This window comes from Mycena indigotica, assembly GCF_014461135.1.
Source record: "Mycena indigotica strain 171206Taipei chromosome Unknown Mind.scaff0001, whole genome shotgun sequence".
In the NCBI taxonomy this organism is placed as follows: domain Eukaryota; kingdom Fungi; phylum Basidiomycota; class Agaricomycetes; order Agaricales; family Mycenaceae; genus Mycena; species Mycena indigotica.
In genome coordinates this window covers 4,709,258-4,722,979 of record NW_023503000.1, presented here as the reverse complement: position 1 = coordinate 4,722,979, position 13,722 = coordinate 4,709,258, and the positions used below count along the sequence as shown (strand labels likewise).

The 13,722-nt window shown below is 51.2% G+C and overlaps 5 protein-coding genes across 5 annotated transcripts; 2 read left to right on the top strand and 3 right to left on the bottom strand.

The window, feature by feature from the left end:
- Nucleotides 1-7: 7 nt before the first annotated feature.
- MIND_00129500 (Rad51 domain-containing protein) lies at nucleotides 8-1,203 on the bottom strand (the record flags this gene model as incomplete). Its single annotated transcript, XM_037358227.1, has 5 exons — nucleotides 1,068-1,203; nucleotides 731-1,018; nucleotides 225-681; nucleotides 115-178; nucleotides 8-64 (listed from the first exon to the last, which is right to left on the bottom strand). Exons 1-5 carry the CDS (start codon nucleotides 1,186-1,188, stop codon nucleotides 8-10), a joined length of 987 nt encoding a protein of 328 aa, XP_037226137.1. The 5' UTR covers nucleotides 1,189-1,203.
- A 5,173-nt stretch (nucleotides 1,204-6,376) lies between these two features.
- On the bottom strand, nucleotides 6,377-7,255 carry MIND_00129400 (Cilia-and flagella-associated protein 20; the record flags this gene model as incomplete). The annotated part of the gene is made up of 3 exons (XM_037358226.1): nucleotides 6,377-6,712; nucleotides 6,762-6,981; nucleotides 7,035-7,255. 3 exons carry the CDS (start codon nucleotides 7,253-7,255, stop codon nucleotides 6,377-6,379), a joined length of 777 nt encoding a protein of 258 aa, XP_037226136.1.
- A 38-nt stretch (nucleotides 7,256-7,293) lies between these two features.
- MIND_00129300 (uncharacterized protein) lies at nucleotides 7,294-8,348 on the top strand (the record flags this gene model as incomplete). Its single annotated transcript, XM_037358225.1, has 6 exons — nucleotides 7,294-7,431; nucleotides 7,491-7,499; nucleotides 7,555-7,648; nucleotides 7,700-7,910; nucleotides 7,956-8,091; nucleotides 8,136-8,348. Exons 1-6 carry the CDS (start codon nucleotides 7,306-7,308, stop codon nucleotides 8,346-8,348), a joined length of 789 nt encoding a protein of 262 aa, XP_037226135.1. The 5' UTR covers nucleotides 7,294-7,305.
- Nucleotides 8,349-8,556: 208 nt separating this feature from the next.
- Nucleotides 8,557-10,686, top strand: MIND_00129200 (F-box domain-containing protein; the record flags this gene model as incomplete). The annotated part of the gene is made up of 9 exons (XM_037358224.1): nucleotides 8,557-8,660; nucleotides 8,709-8,824; nucleotides 8,869-9,005; nucleotides 9,052-9,147; nucleotides 9,192-9,748; nucleotides 9,784-10,024; nucleotides 10,076-10,283; nucleotides 10,332-10,412; nucleotides 10,460-10,686. The coding sequence occupies 9 exons, from the start codon at nucleotides 8,557-8,559 to the stop codon at nucleotides 10,684-10,686; spliced, it is 1,767 nt and encodes a 588-aa protein (XP_037226134.1).
- A 2,221-nt stretch (nucleotides 10,687-12,907) lies between these two features.
- Nucleotides 12,908-13,647, bottom strand: MIND_00129100 (uncharacterized protein; the record flags this gene model as incomplete). Its single annotated transcript, XM_037358223.1, has 2 exons — nucleotides 12,908-13,294; nucleotides 13,345-13,647. The coding sequence occupies 2 exons, from the start codon at nucleotides 13,645-13,647 to the stop codon at nucleotides 12,908-12,910; spliced, it is 690 nt and encodes a 229-aa protein (XP_037226133.1).
- Nucleotides 13,648-13,722: the final 75 nt, after the last annotated feature.

Sequence of the window (13,722 nt, the reverse complement as noted above, 5' to 3'; positions counted from 1 at the left end):
CAAAGTTTTATGCTTCTTGTTGATTTTCTTGAGGCGGTAAGATAGGTAGCACGCGGCGAGGCGGCTAAGTGGCAGGTCAGATCTCAAGAATGCGTACGACAAAAAAATACTCACAATGAGATAGGGCTGCTCTCTGTTGTTGTCCTTCTTGGAGGGCGCTGTGATCACTCTGAAGATGCTGAAACCGAGTCAGTACCCACCGGATACTTGGTTGAACACGCTACCCATTTTGCAGTCCTTGTGGGCACATAACAACTCGATACGAGTTTGACACGGGCAGATAAGTTGTCCCCAGTGGCGGGGCTAGTATTGCGCGCGCACCCGTGTTGAAATTGGCAGGAGAACCATCTGCAGCAAGGACTTTCGTGGCGAGCTGTGAGGTAACCAATACTGTCACCCCACTCGATGTCAAGGTCGCCAGCGCTTTTTTTAGGTTGTCGAATATCGCGTTCCTCTGTTGGTTCGTTAACTTGCGTGACAGTGATGCCTGGAGCGGAAAGCTCATGTAGGAAAGGATAATCAAGCCGAGTTTAGGCTTTTCACGCTTCATAGTGTGTAAAGAATGGACGAAGCCGATAAAGTCCGTGACAGTCTGCACAACGCAGTGGAATACACGGCTACGAGCAGAGTCGTCTGGGATGGCCTTGCGTAGGGCGACAGGCGTGGTCATACTCTGCGTGTCTTTAAAAGTCAGGTTCTGTGGTAAATAGTGAATATCAAGACAACTCACCAAGAAAAACCACCTCCTCTCGTTCTGTATCAGGGCTGGATACAAAATGCTTCACCATACCCATTGCTATGGCGCCTTTGGGAGTCCCAGGAGGTCCGGACAGTTCGAGAATAGACCCTCTTGGTAAACCACCATCCAAAAGTTTGTCCAATGGTTCGCAGGCAATCAGGATCCGTTCGTCGCTGGCCCGTGTCTTAGAGGCAGGTTGTGTGAGAGTAAGGCCGGGAGCACGAGAAGCAGTGCGTTGCGTAAATATCGCTTGGGAGGCGTTGAGAGGTATAGCCAGGTCTGATCGTAGTTTTAGCGATCGGAAGGCGAAGACTGACGTAGGACGCGCCTTTGGCCAGTTTCTCTGGCGTCGATTCATCCAAGTCAGCAGTAGTCTCGTACCCAGCCTTGATAAGCGCTCCGAGCGTGGACGGTGGTATCGACAGAGAAGTCAGTGATCGTTCCATCATGCCAATAGAGTGTGTAGCAGAAACGCGTGTCACGTGCCATCATCCACCTTTTCGTCTCCTTTGATTTTCCCTCGACCGCACTCGCTCCCTAAACTACGCATGCGCCACCGGAGCAGTAATCTCCGGAGTCTTTTGCCCAGCCAATACCGCACCTCTCGGCCTTCCTAACCGCGGAGATGGCTGCAGCATGAAGTTCGCTGCCCATGGCCCGATAACCGGGGGCTAGCATGCTTTGAGAGAAGCACTCAGCAGCAGGTAAGTAACCCAAAGATCTCCTATATTCGCTAATTATACAACAAGAGCTCGACAACGCGTGAAACAAAACGATCATAGTCCACTGTAACTACACGAGAAACGATGCTGTTGGGTCATGGGCATGGGCAGGCAACGACCACCGACGGCCGCCTGTGTCGTATCCACGCTTTAGAGGAAGGGTCTGGAAGCAGTGTGTAAGTTTGCGCGTTCTCTGAAGCAAGAAACAAGGGAAGCTGACATTACTGTAAGCGGTTGGTTGCTGCAAAGCTCTGGGGTATGCCGCAGAAGGATCGAAACTAGAGGACGAAGTCGGATAGGCCAACTCCCAATTCGGATCAGGCTCTGTCTCCAGCTCAAACTCTGGCGAAAACGCACGTAGACCCTCCAGCGACACTGAAAATGCAGGACCGAAGTCGACATCACCCTCATTCTTGACCACAACCTCCTCCAGCCTTCCTGCACTCTCATCGACGTCGTCTGAGCCAAAGTCTGGGAGCAGCGGGTGGTCCAGTGCGAGCTGAAACTCGAAAACACGCGGTGGCTCGTCGAGGGGACGCGCTTCTCCCCCAGCCCAAGTGCAATCTGACTTGGAAGGGCCATTTGGACCTTTCTGCATCTGGATCGCGAAAGGATTAAGCCGAAATACCCCCATCATTCGACGCATCCGAGCGCTTGCCTGAGTTGCTCGCAATGGTACTTCGGTCGGTGGTGCGCAAGCTAGAGCATGGGCCAAGGCAGATGAATGCGGTGACAAGGAGGAGGGAGCGTCGACTATGAAACCGTCATCATCAGGCTGTTCTTGCTTGATCACGGGCTGGTGTTTGGAAATGAGTCGCCCTGCCAGGGGAGGTGTTGCTGGAGCAGAAGAAAGCGGGGATGTGGGGAGGTATGGAGTGTTGTACACTGAAGGCGAAGACGATGAAGAGGTCGTTGGAGCACGAGGACGAGAATATGGATAACTGGACGATGAAGGCATGGCATCGAGCAACGAAGGTCGTCGTTGATTCAACGAGTCATACTGGCCATAACCACCAGTCTGCCTCCCAGCAACGTACTGCGGAGACTCGAACCACGGACTTGACTCGCTCGTCGTGTAAGATGCTGGCGTTGGGATGTAGTTTTGACGCGTCGCTGGCCAATTTGTGGCGGCGGCGGTGGCTGTAGTGCCAGTGTGAGGAGGGTAAAACGGCGGGCGGGAGTGTCGTTGTTGTTGGCCATATTGGGGACGGGCGGGATAGCCAAACCTGTCGGTCTGCATCGCTGGGTGGGTCCGGAGTCAGAGTTGGCGAAGTGGGGCCAAGAATACTTATATGCCTTACACGGCAGCAAGCCAGTCCGAATCGAGATTGTAGATCTAATTCCGCTTCTCTCCGCCGCCCTGTTCTCATATGCGTCTTCCACCCATTTTCTTGCCACAAAAGACGATAGACCCTCTGAAAATACTCCTGCCACGCGCTGTGGATCCATCGACGAATGCTGTCGTCTATTTTTCAACATGTCAAACTCTGAGAAAGTGACTCTCCCACACGTATGACCAGAAACCCCGACGATTCAAACCGATTATCGATTGACGAAGGGTTGCTGTCGAACAACATTTTATGTCTGCGCGCTTTACGGGACTTGTTTTTTCAACACGGTGTGTCCAACGCGTGTTTACTTATCACTCGACTCCGATCCCCCATCAGCCATCAATGCGCGCGATGCCCCGGCCACGGGCGAGTTCCAAAGACAACGGCCGCAGCTCTTCTCTCCTTCGTCCTCCTGGCACGCATTTGCCCTGTTCCTTCTACTCGCCAAGGCTCCAGGAGCATAAATGTCGCCCTCGGCCCGGGATCACCCATTCTTACACGTAAGGGTTGCGAACCTATTCTTTTTCCCCGCCCTCCAAAACCCGCTGTAATACACAGCAAAACGAGGACGCCTCGCTGCTCATGCCTGTGCTCAGGGTCCACCGTGGTCGCCCCTCCCAAGAAAGAAAACGCTGTGTCGCAGAGAGAAAAAAGGTGGCAGGCGGGAGAAGACGCGGTGATTGGTTGCGCGTCAGCTACCGCCACACCAGCTCCTCAAAGTACGTAGACGACAGCGAGGCACATTCTCGTGTTCCCCCCGGGCCGGGCGCAGTGAGGCGAGCCTCCATAGCCATCAGCCCTGCGTCCGGCCAAAAACCGTTATACCGTGGGAATTTGTGTTTGATATGTTGTTCCTGGAACTCAGTCTCCAACACTTTGCTCCGAGGCTCCCTCTCAACGCGTAGTAGGCGTGCCGTTGACGATAATTGAAGGAAAACACTGCTCCTGCTGGTGCTCGCGCCCGTCCTTAACCTTTCCGACCCGTTCCGACTCGGAGTCCGAGCTGAGATTGCTGCAGCATTCGCCGTTAATTATCGTCGAGATCCGGGCCCCAACTTCAATCTCCAATCAAGTAAAGAACAAGCAGATCCGGGTTCACTAGCCCGCCTCGCTTTCAATCTGTCCTTGTCCTCCATGATCAAATGATTTTTCTACCAGCTGCGTTCTTTAATCTCAGTACAATTGAGCCTGCCAGTGGGAGGCCGCTCTTTCCATCTGGTGATATCGTGTTGGGCTCGTGTTCATGCGTTGCCTTTCCTCTCCTTGATGACAGGCGAACTGTAACTCGGGGAAAGGACTCGGAAACAATTTTTTCGTTCACTCGATAGGCCTTCTCATGCTTCCTTTCTTCCTGCATTTTACGCTATCTTCAGGCTACCCACCCCAGACTCCTCAGTTCAGTCCTCGCTTGGCGCCAGCCCAGCTTGAAGTCTTCGTGTCAGCGCTGCAGCCTAGTGCCGTTTACGCCCTCCCGCGAACCCGCTAGTTTAAGGACGCACGATGTGGCGCAACCGTCACTGTGGTTCTTTGCTCGCTCTCAGAGCGGACCGAGACGTTGGTCGCTTTAGCGCCCAGTGATGCTCAAGCTCTAACGCAAAGATCCTGCCACTGACACTGGTAGTCACTGTGAAGCATGTTGACATTTAACAGTGTTTATCGATACTAAGCATCGTCAAAGCAGGACTTGTCGCTTTCCCCAGACCGCCCGAATAGCGACTAGCGCGCTAGTAGCCACTTGATACGTACTGGAAGGCGCTGGAGCTCCAGCGAAGGCCGTGACTGTCGAACCTGGCAAGACTAAGTGACACCACCCGTGCCAGTTTGTTTTGAACAACTGACACGGAGCCGCGGCTGTTGAATGGACGAAGCTCGACTCCGCCGGCGCCGCGTCTACTGCTAGATAGAAGTCGCTACTCCGTGTTGATCTTTGTTGACCTCGAATCTAGGGGAATTGGGCGGACTGCAGTCCACCCAGTCGGAAGCATGATCGATGCCTAGTGGCGGGCGAGCGAGATGTCCGTTGATCATCTTACAGTGTCTAAACACCTGGTAGTTTAGCATTCAATCTGCCTGTATCTGTGACCTGCTGTTAGGAAAACTGCTCTGGCCACAAAGTCCACATTCCTGTGCATCGCACGGCGCGTGAGCGTGAGCAGGGGGGAGGGGTTGCCTATCGCCATTTGCATGATTCGGAGTCCATCAAAATGTCGACAAATATACTTCAAACCTGCGCGTAATCGAAGCTTCTCGGGAGTCCACGAACAAAGGAGCTACGTATGGTTTTGAACAGTGTGTTTCGTACGGATGATGTGGAATCCCTTACGGTATTGTCGAGCTGGAGCGCAACGCCAAAAAGTTTCGTTCTACGCGGGAGATTATTGTGGTCAGAATTCGAAGTTCGAGGCTGGTCGACCGTGTCAAGATCAAAACGCTTCGTCGCACAAACTCCACGTACCCATAAAAATCAACATGTTCTTGATGCCAAATTAGCACGATTCGGCCCTAGCTCGACTCCCTTCGAATACGTGGTACTTGGGTAAGTGACAGCACGCCACTGATGAGATAGGCGTTTTGACTAGCCTGTACGGTTCCGACAATAGTGCGGGACGCGCTAACTCGTGGCGCAAGTGTTCGAAGAGCTTAGTTTCGCTGATAAGCCGGCCTGGATCGCTTCCTACCACTGGGCAGTGGCTGTGGATGACCGAGCTCTGAGGCTTTCCGCCCAGACGGACGACTCTTAGCATCTGAAGCTTGAAGTGAGTTTTTCGTGGTCCGCAGCTCGCCCCTTGTTGGTAGCCAGAAGCACCCATGTTCAGACAGTTAGACAGGTTCTCAAGTTACAAGTGTTGATTTAGAACTCGCAGAGATTGGGGCTCTGCTACTTGTGAGATACAAGCTAATTGGTGCCTTCATAACCGTCAGTCCGGCGCGCGACTCGAGCCTGATCATGGCTCACGAGATACTCGTCCCAAGTGCCACATAGATCGACGTAGAGTCCGGCTCTCTTCAACAAACGCTCCACTGATCAGTTGTTCCTAGACTGTTTATTGGCAGGAAGGACGAGATTGCGTAAGTCGCGAGTTCTGCTTCTGTAAACAACAACTCTCGTATCTTGGGGCCTGAGTGGGAGCTCGTAACGATCGCAAACTATTCCACCCGCTTCTTGGCCGACAAAGTCGCGATGAACTAGTTCATTCCCCTGCCGTGTGAGTTATACTAAGAGGCAAAAGATTCGGTGACAGGTAATAAATGAAGTGCTGTCGCTTCTGGGTCTCTAAGGAAGGACGACACAAACACTAACAGGTTACCGTCGACGGTGGAGGTAGATCGTCGACGCGTTCGAGAGATGGACGCTTTCCCGCAACAAATAGGAGCAGCCCTAGTCAAGGCAAGTAAGGCTCTGTGTAATTGAATTGTGGGCCGGTATCGGTCCAGGCGTCCTTCGCGGCCTCATAACCCGATAGTGAGCTGGTCCGTCGCTGGGATTGTCGTTACTAGAGGCCGACGATTTGGATTAGCGTAGCTGCGAGACGATCACCAGTCCGCGAGAGTTGAAAATCAAGACCAAGTTCCCAAAACGTCAATTATCGGTATTCATCTCCGTAGAGCTCGAACTCCCACGGAGCCTGCTTGCTTGGACCTGCATGACTGAACCATATTCTCCTCAAACGGCATGTTGCATAGACTTTGACGAATGCCAGATGAGAAAAGGCCCCGGACGGTAATATCGACATGGCCAATGGAACGGGAAGTCCATCGTGTCCGCGAGCGACAAGCGCGGCTGATGAGAAGTGTGGGAGCAGGCTGGGAATGTGGAGGGTGACGGTTGACCAAGCCGTTAGCGGCTGAGAGGAGATCGAGGGGAACGATAGTGGAAGATGGAGAAGCGGTGGGGTGGACGGCGTGAGACGAGGCTCTTTCTTGAAGGGTTCAAGATCACAACTACATGCTGCTTTTTTTCGTGCGTACCTGGAAAGTTGACAGTCGCACTACTCCAACGCGACCGACACGGTCAACGAGACCAACTTCGAACGACCATTCTCTACCCATATTCCGGACTTGCAAATGTATCCAAGGATGCTTCAGTCCAAGTTGAGATGCCTTGTTTGCCGGACAGCGAATATAGGTTGTTTGCAGTGTGGGAGACTGGATGTGCAAGACAGTTTGCGCTAGACAAAGACCAGACTGCCTAAGGTGAAGTAAGTTTTGAGTTTAGGCACAAGACTTTTCATAATGACTGACCCCGTTTCGCTGTTGTCCGAATTGTCGGTTTGTCTCATGGGTGCTTTGATGAGGACACAAGGTTCTGGTGGGGCTGGGAGCGATGTGTTGTCTTGCAAGCTATGTACGAACGAGTCGGCTGGTAGGGACGAGTCCCAGGACACCGAAAAAAGTTGCAGAGGCTCAGAACCCGTTGCTGAGAAAAGTGAAAGTATCTCTGGTTGGACGGTGGTGGAGAACATGATGGTTCGTTTTGGATGTCACAACTTCAAAATCTTGACGGTCAACCACCATGAACTCGGATCGTGAAGATCCAGCAGACATCCTAAGTGACTCCCTCGAGTTTCTGGGAGGAACGAAGGTCGTAGAAGACCCAGTTCTCACATACGGACATCTTAGACTCACAGTCGCACCAAAGGTCTGATACTTTTTAAAAAATTCTTACTCCGATTTTTTCTGAATCCCTTGTGATTTCAGGAGGGAAAGGTAGCCACCTCTTATCGACCACTGGCCGGGGAGGATATTTAGTTAATAACTCAAGGCCATCACCCTTCTTGCGGACCATCTGTTTTCTCCTGGGTTATTCTTGGCTGAAAAGATCGAAAGAGCAGTGATACAAGCGCCTGGCCGCAACGGTGGGTTCAACAGAGTCAATCTGAGACTATTTCTCACTCTTTCATACTTAGTTATTGAGTTGGGGGCAGGCACAGGCTTGCCCTCGCTATTACTCTCCATCTGCGACCCACCGCCAGCCTCAGTTATCGTCACTGATTATCCCGACCCCGGCATTCTCGGAAACCTTGCTCGAAATATCGAGCGTAACAAGCACCTTGTGTCGCCGGGGTGCGATCTGCATTGTTGTGGACACGAGTGGGGGACTGATGTTTCTGCTATTTCGTCAGTCGCTACACGTGCTCTTTGCGACCCTAACCTTTCATGCAGATCTCTCAGCAAACGCCCTGACCATAAATACGACATGATCATTCTCTCCGACCTTCTCCACTTCCACAGTTCTCATGCCATGCTAATCTCGTCAGTGGTCGCGTTACTGGCTACTGACGGTTGCGTTCACGTTGCAGTAAGTCTAAGCATGTAGTTGGCTTTGTTTAACCCACGCTCTAGGCGGGCTATTACACCAAGCCCCATGTGTGCGAAAACTTTCTACGTCTCGCGGCTGAATCGGGTTTGGATTTTGATGAAGTGATTGCGGGTGGCGGGGAAAGAGACTGGCTGGGATTCATGGATGTAGGCGGACTCGACAAAAATGCTTTGACACTACGGAAAGCTGCATGTCGATACTGGATTGGTAAGCGTAGAAGTACTCGAATGCAATGATTTCTGCGCACGTGATCGTGATTGCTGATTTGGCTTGTCCTTCCCGACTTTCTGTGCATGATTGAAACTTTCAAAGGCAAGTTCAAAGGTTAAAAGTTTACTCAATACCAAGCTTACTGCAGAAAACGCCTGAAACACCGAAGACTGTTGGATGACACGACAATGAAAGCTCCCAGACTCCCACCGCCTTCTTTAGCTCCCCACCGCAATGAGCGCTCTGCATAGTCTGCTCCTTGCGACTATCATTGCGTGGTCCACGAAAGTGGTTATCTCCAGAATACTGGCTGTTCGAGCTGCGATTCGGAGTCTGAAGTTCGTCTCCACGGCCACACATCTATGATCACCTACTTAACTCGCCAGTGCTCCGTATGGCGGACTCCTCGTCTTCAATCCATTTTACAGCCTAGCACTGATCGCTGGACGAATGCGTTACCCAAGGGAACAAAATATTGGGTCCTGGCAGTCCAAGTTTACGCGTGAGTGCACAAATATTTGAATCTCCTTTGCTCACTCAAGTCAGCATATGCCCGCCAGCGCTCAACGTGTGTTGGTGCAGTTATCCTTGAAGATGCCATTCCAATTGTCTGGTTTTCGGATGCTGAGGCGATCAAGTACATTACCTCTGAGTCGGTTATGTTCCAAAAGGACTCTGCAGCGGTATGTCATTGATTCTGGTCTATTCATCTTGCTCAGAGTCATATAGTACAAACCCCTCAATTTCTATGGAATGAATCTCGTTGGAACAGAAGGCGCTGACTGGCGACGCCATCGCCGTATTTCCAACCCAGCATTCAACGAGGTGCGCATTTGTCCACTTTTTTTTTTGCGCCGACAATGTCCTAGACTGGTAATGCCTTCGTTTGGAAAGAGGCTATTCGCGTTGCAAATGAGTGGTTTGCGCAGATCGATAGCCGCATGCAAGGAAACCAACCACTTGTGATCAATGCAAGGGAAGAACTTCTCCAGGCCGCTCTCCTTGTTATCTCATCTGCCGGGTTCGGTCGCCGAGCCTCTTGGGCAGAAGATGGTCCCGTTCCACCTGGCCATACGCTCGCATTTCGTCAAGCAGTATCCTCTGCTGTCGAACATCTTCACGCCAAGGTGATGACTCCCGATTGGTTCTACGCACTCTCCGGCCGCGTATACGTTCCTCTCGTTGGGAAGGTCGCGCGGGATACCCGAATTGCTTTTGAAGCCGTGCGAGTCCATATGCAGGAACTTGTTGGATTGGCGCGTGCATGGGTCATCGAAGGAAAGGTTGAAAGCAACAACGAGGCGGCCTTGTTGCGCAATCTAGTTGAAGCTAATATGAATGCGCCGGAAACGGACGACGGGGAAATGGGAACAAAGACGTTGGCTGAGGATGAGCTGCTCTCGAATACCTGGGCAAGTAACAATCAGTTTTATCTAAGAGCCAATGCTCATTTCTACGCAGACGTTTTTACTGGCTGGCCATGGTGTGTTTCGGCGGCATATGGAATGTCCTTTTAGTAGTAAACTTTTACTCACACATTTATCTAGAGACAACAGGTCACACCATGACATTCGCGGTCGGGTTGCTCGCATTGTACCCCGATGTCCAACAAAAACTATACGAAGAAGCGGTCAAACTATGGCCAAACGGTGCGCCGACCAACGTTACAGAATCGCCATACAAAGAAACTGTGCCTAAACTAGTAAGTTGGTAATTGCTGCTAAATGGCTGGTGTTATAACCTAATCGTCTAGTCGTACACAATCGCAGTGATCCATGAGACCTTGCGACTCTTTCCCGCTGTAATCCGCCTCCTCAAGCTCGTCCGCGAAGATGCAATCATCCCGTCCTATCATTTCGACTTGTCAGCGTCAGGCACACCCGAAAATTTACAACATATAACCGTTCCTGTGCAAGCCGGGAGTCAAGTCATGGTTGATATTCGCGGATTACATCACAACCGTGAGTTCTGAGGAAACAAGTTGACCAATCTCATTCCCTCCGCCACAGCGATGTATTGGCCCGAACCCGAAGAATTCAGACCTGAGCGCTTCATCGACACAGAGTCGTATCGCTGGCCTCGAGATGCTTGTATGTCTTTCTGCTTCGCTACTCCCTCGTTGTTTCAACTCTGACAGTTTTGGCATTCTCTGCTGGCCCGAGAAACTGCATTGGCCAAAGATTTGCGCTAACCGAAGGCGCATGCATACTTGCGTCGCTTGTTCGGAATTTCCGGCTTGCAGTTCCGGAACGTCTGCGGGGGTTGTCGGTCGCGGAACAGAGGGAATCATTACTGGCATGGAGACCTTGGATTACGATGCAGCCTTTCAACTGCTCTGTTGAACTGAGTCGACGGAAGATTTAAAGACTAAGATGGTAGTCGTTTCATTATTGAGTATGTAGGAAATTTAAAGCACGGTCTGTGTATTGACACGTGATGATACCACTACCCTCACGTGCAATTTCATCCTTGTCAACAAACATGCGCGACGCGTCTGCTCGTTCCTCAACTCGCGCAAAGTCCCGCGCTGGGCGTGCTGCTCCTCTCCGCCCAACCACCCTGAACAAGCCCACAACGACGAGAGCGGACATCCTCATCGCCATAAAGCCAGTCTACATGGAACGCATCGCCAAACAGACGAAGAACCACGAGTTCAGGAAATACCTCATCCCGACAGTTGTCCAGAGGTTCTGGTGCGTGCATCCGCAGCCGCTTTTTGCCCTTTTATCCCTGCGGCAGGTTATACGTGTCCAGTCCGGAACAGACACTGAAGTACATTGCGGTCGTTAGCCACGGAAAACGCCCTGGGGAGATAGAGAAGGAGAATGGGATCGGGAATGCGGACTTCAACGCGGGGCTGAAGAAGGATGTGGCAGCTTATGCCTACGAGATTAAAGAACTTTACGAGCTCCGCGAACCTCTGCCTCTAGCCACAATGCAGGAGCGGTACCAGGCCACATTTCCTCAAAAGTATTCGTACGTCTCACAAAAAATGCTGGACGACATTCCACTCGAAACCCAAATACGTCTATTTTGATCAGGGGTAACTACGCCTACTTCAATCCTATCCCTTTACTCATGGTTTGTACAAGGAAGCCATTATTTAACGGACCATGTTGTACCTTTACTTCACACCACTACACCTTGCTTAGCGAGCCATCTACCAGCTTCTCGCCTTTGTATAACGCGTCAATGTAGGCAATAGAATACGACCTAAATAATTTGTACGGCTGTTGGACCCAGTCGCAAACTTCGTCAAATATAACATCGAGATCCTTTCCTTGGCTCCGAAACTCTTTGAAGGACACCAGGTACTCCATTCCACAATCTTTCAAGTACTGATATGCGCCACTCTTGACATAGAGACTTTTGGATAACTTGGCTCCTGACCAGTCAAGAATGAGCGGGCTGTAGAAAATGATATATGGGGCTTTTAAGTGTCGCCAGAGAAGTTGCTCCTGGTAATAACCAGCGTAGTCGGCGCCGGGGAGATGGATCCATGAAGTAGAAGGATCATCGGTGAACGCCTTGGCTCGGATAATGTTTCGCATTGGGGTGTTGAACTCAAGTTTGGAGGCCAGCAATGGGTCATCCAGACTCACCGTCCATTCTCTATGAAGTGGACAGGTGAAGACGATTTTCTCGTCGAAATAAACAGTCTTGCGCGAATGTTTGTCAGCCAAACCGCATCCTTCCGCAGGACATGCAGCACGAATCCCGAGAGCGTTCTCTTCCCGAGGGGAAAAATCATGGAGCAGAGTATCCCTTTCTCCCAGGATATGGCGCAGAATACCGGAGAGGTCGATGCTCGAGAGGAATTGTGCCTGAGTCCGAACTCTATATTTAACTCCTGTTCTCATGGCCAGGTGTTCTAAGATAGCGTGGAAGTCCGAGAGGTAGTTGTCCATCTCCCGAGTACATCGTTGACTGCGTTGATATGTTACTTCGTGGAGCATCACTTGTTCGGACGGGGCGGTATCAACCAGGTCAAGGGAGATCGACACCGGCCGTCCACACTCTGTCTTCAATTTGGCGGCGATGAAGAATGCTACGCCGAAGTTGACGATGGTCCCCATATGCGGCGAGTTATTTGGCTGGCTACCAATGTGGATCGTGACCGACTCCTTTGTGCAATGGTGGCTCAGATGTTGGATGAGATTTTGCTTGAATATGTAAGATCCCGCCCCGAGGGGATGGTGAACTACATTGTCGTGTTGAAAGGAATGTAGCAGGGCGGAGTAAGTAGGTCGAATAGGTGCGGCCATTGGGCTGTAGGGAGGTCAAACCAACGCAAGCCTTTTTATGCACATCGTAAGCTGTTTTAATCGTCAAACAGTGGAGGTATTTGACGCATGCCACTGAGCTGTTGATGAGAACTGGCAGAGCCTAATATAAAAGACGGTCCAGCAATCACAAGTTGAACATCGAGCTGTGGACAGGCAATAGACACCAACTAGTTGAATTCGGCCGCTGAACAGCAAAAGGCAAGTTTGCTCAAGAAGTTTATAGATATGCGGATACATGCAGTAGGCTTTGGAGGGTTGTGAGGTATATCTGTACAATGCAAGTAGAAAAATGCTTCAAATCACGATTTGGGATGGATTACCGCAATGTTGATGCGTTGTCCTAACCAGCCCAGCGGATGTGAATGATCGTCTGAGACGCGAATGACAATGCTTCCGCTGCAGCCTGTGGGTAAACAGGAGCAGCGGTGAGTTATTGTGTAAGCGTCGTCCTCTCGATGCTTTGCCCTATCCAGCAACTTGAACTTGAGCCCACTATGTGTTTTGAGATCACGCTCCGCCGCACGAGCCCGACGCTTATTGTTGATGGTTGGGTCCGCGATAATACTGTGGGTACCTCGAAAGCGAAATGTCTTCTTCTCGCTCCTGGCTGCATATTGTTTTCGAAGCTCAGCGTAAAGTTCAGAGGCCCAAGTAAATTTTTGAAAATGAGGATTGGTCTGCGGAGGCTAGGAGGAATTAATCTACGGTGTCAACAAGCTTAAGTTGTGGCACCCACCTCGGTGTTTGATATTACGCTGTTGTTCAACGCTTGAAGTTTAGGACGCTTGCTCGATTCGCTTGTGACTGAGGGAGGGTCCATCTGGTCGAAGCTTCTTTTTCCAGTAACAATAGGATCGGTTTTCTCAGCGTCCTGTTTCTGTTGAATCTTCTTGTTCCTCCATCGGCGAAAGGCTTCGTTGTGTTTTATGCGACAAGGCTCACAAGTCTTGCGACCCTGAGTAGCAGGCAAACGAGAACATCGGCTGCATTTGGGGTCGGCAATTGTGGAGGCCACAGGGGGTACACTAGGCAATTCCATGGTGCTGAGCGCGACGGTCCAAGTTGGGAGCGCGTGACTAACGTGACTAACGCGTGACCTCACACCTTCATGTTG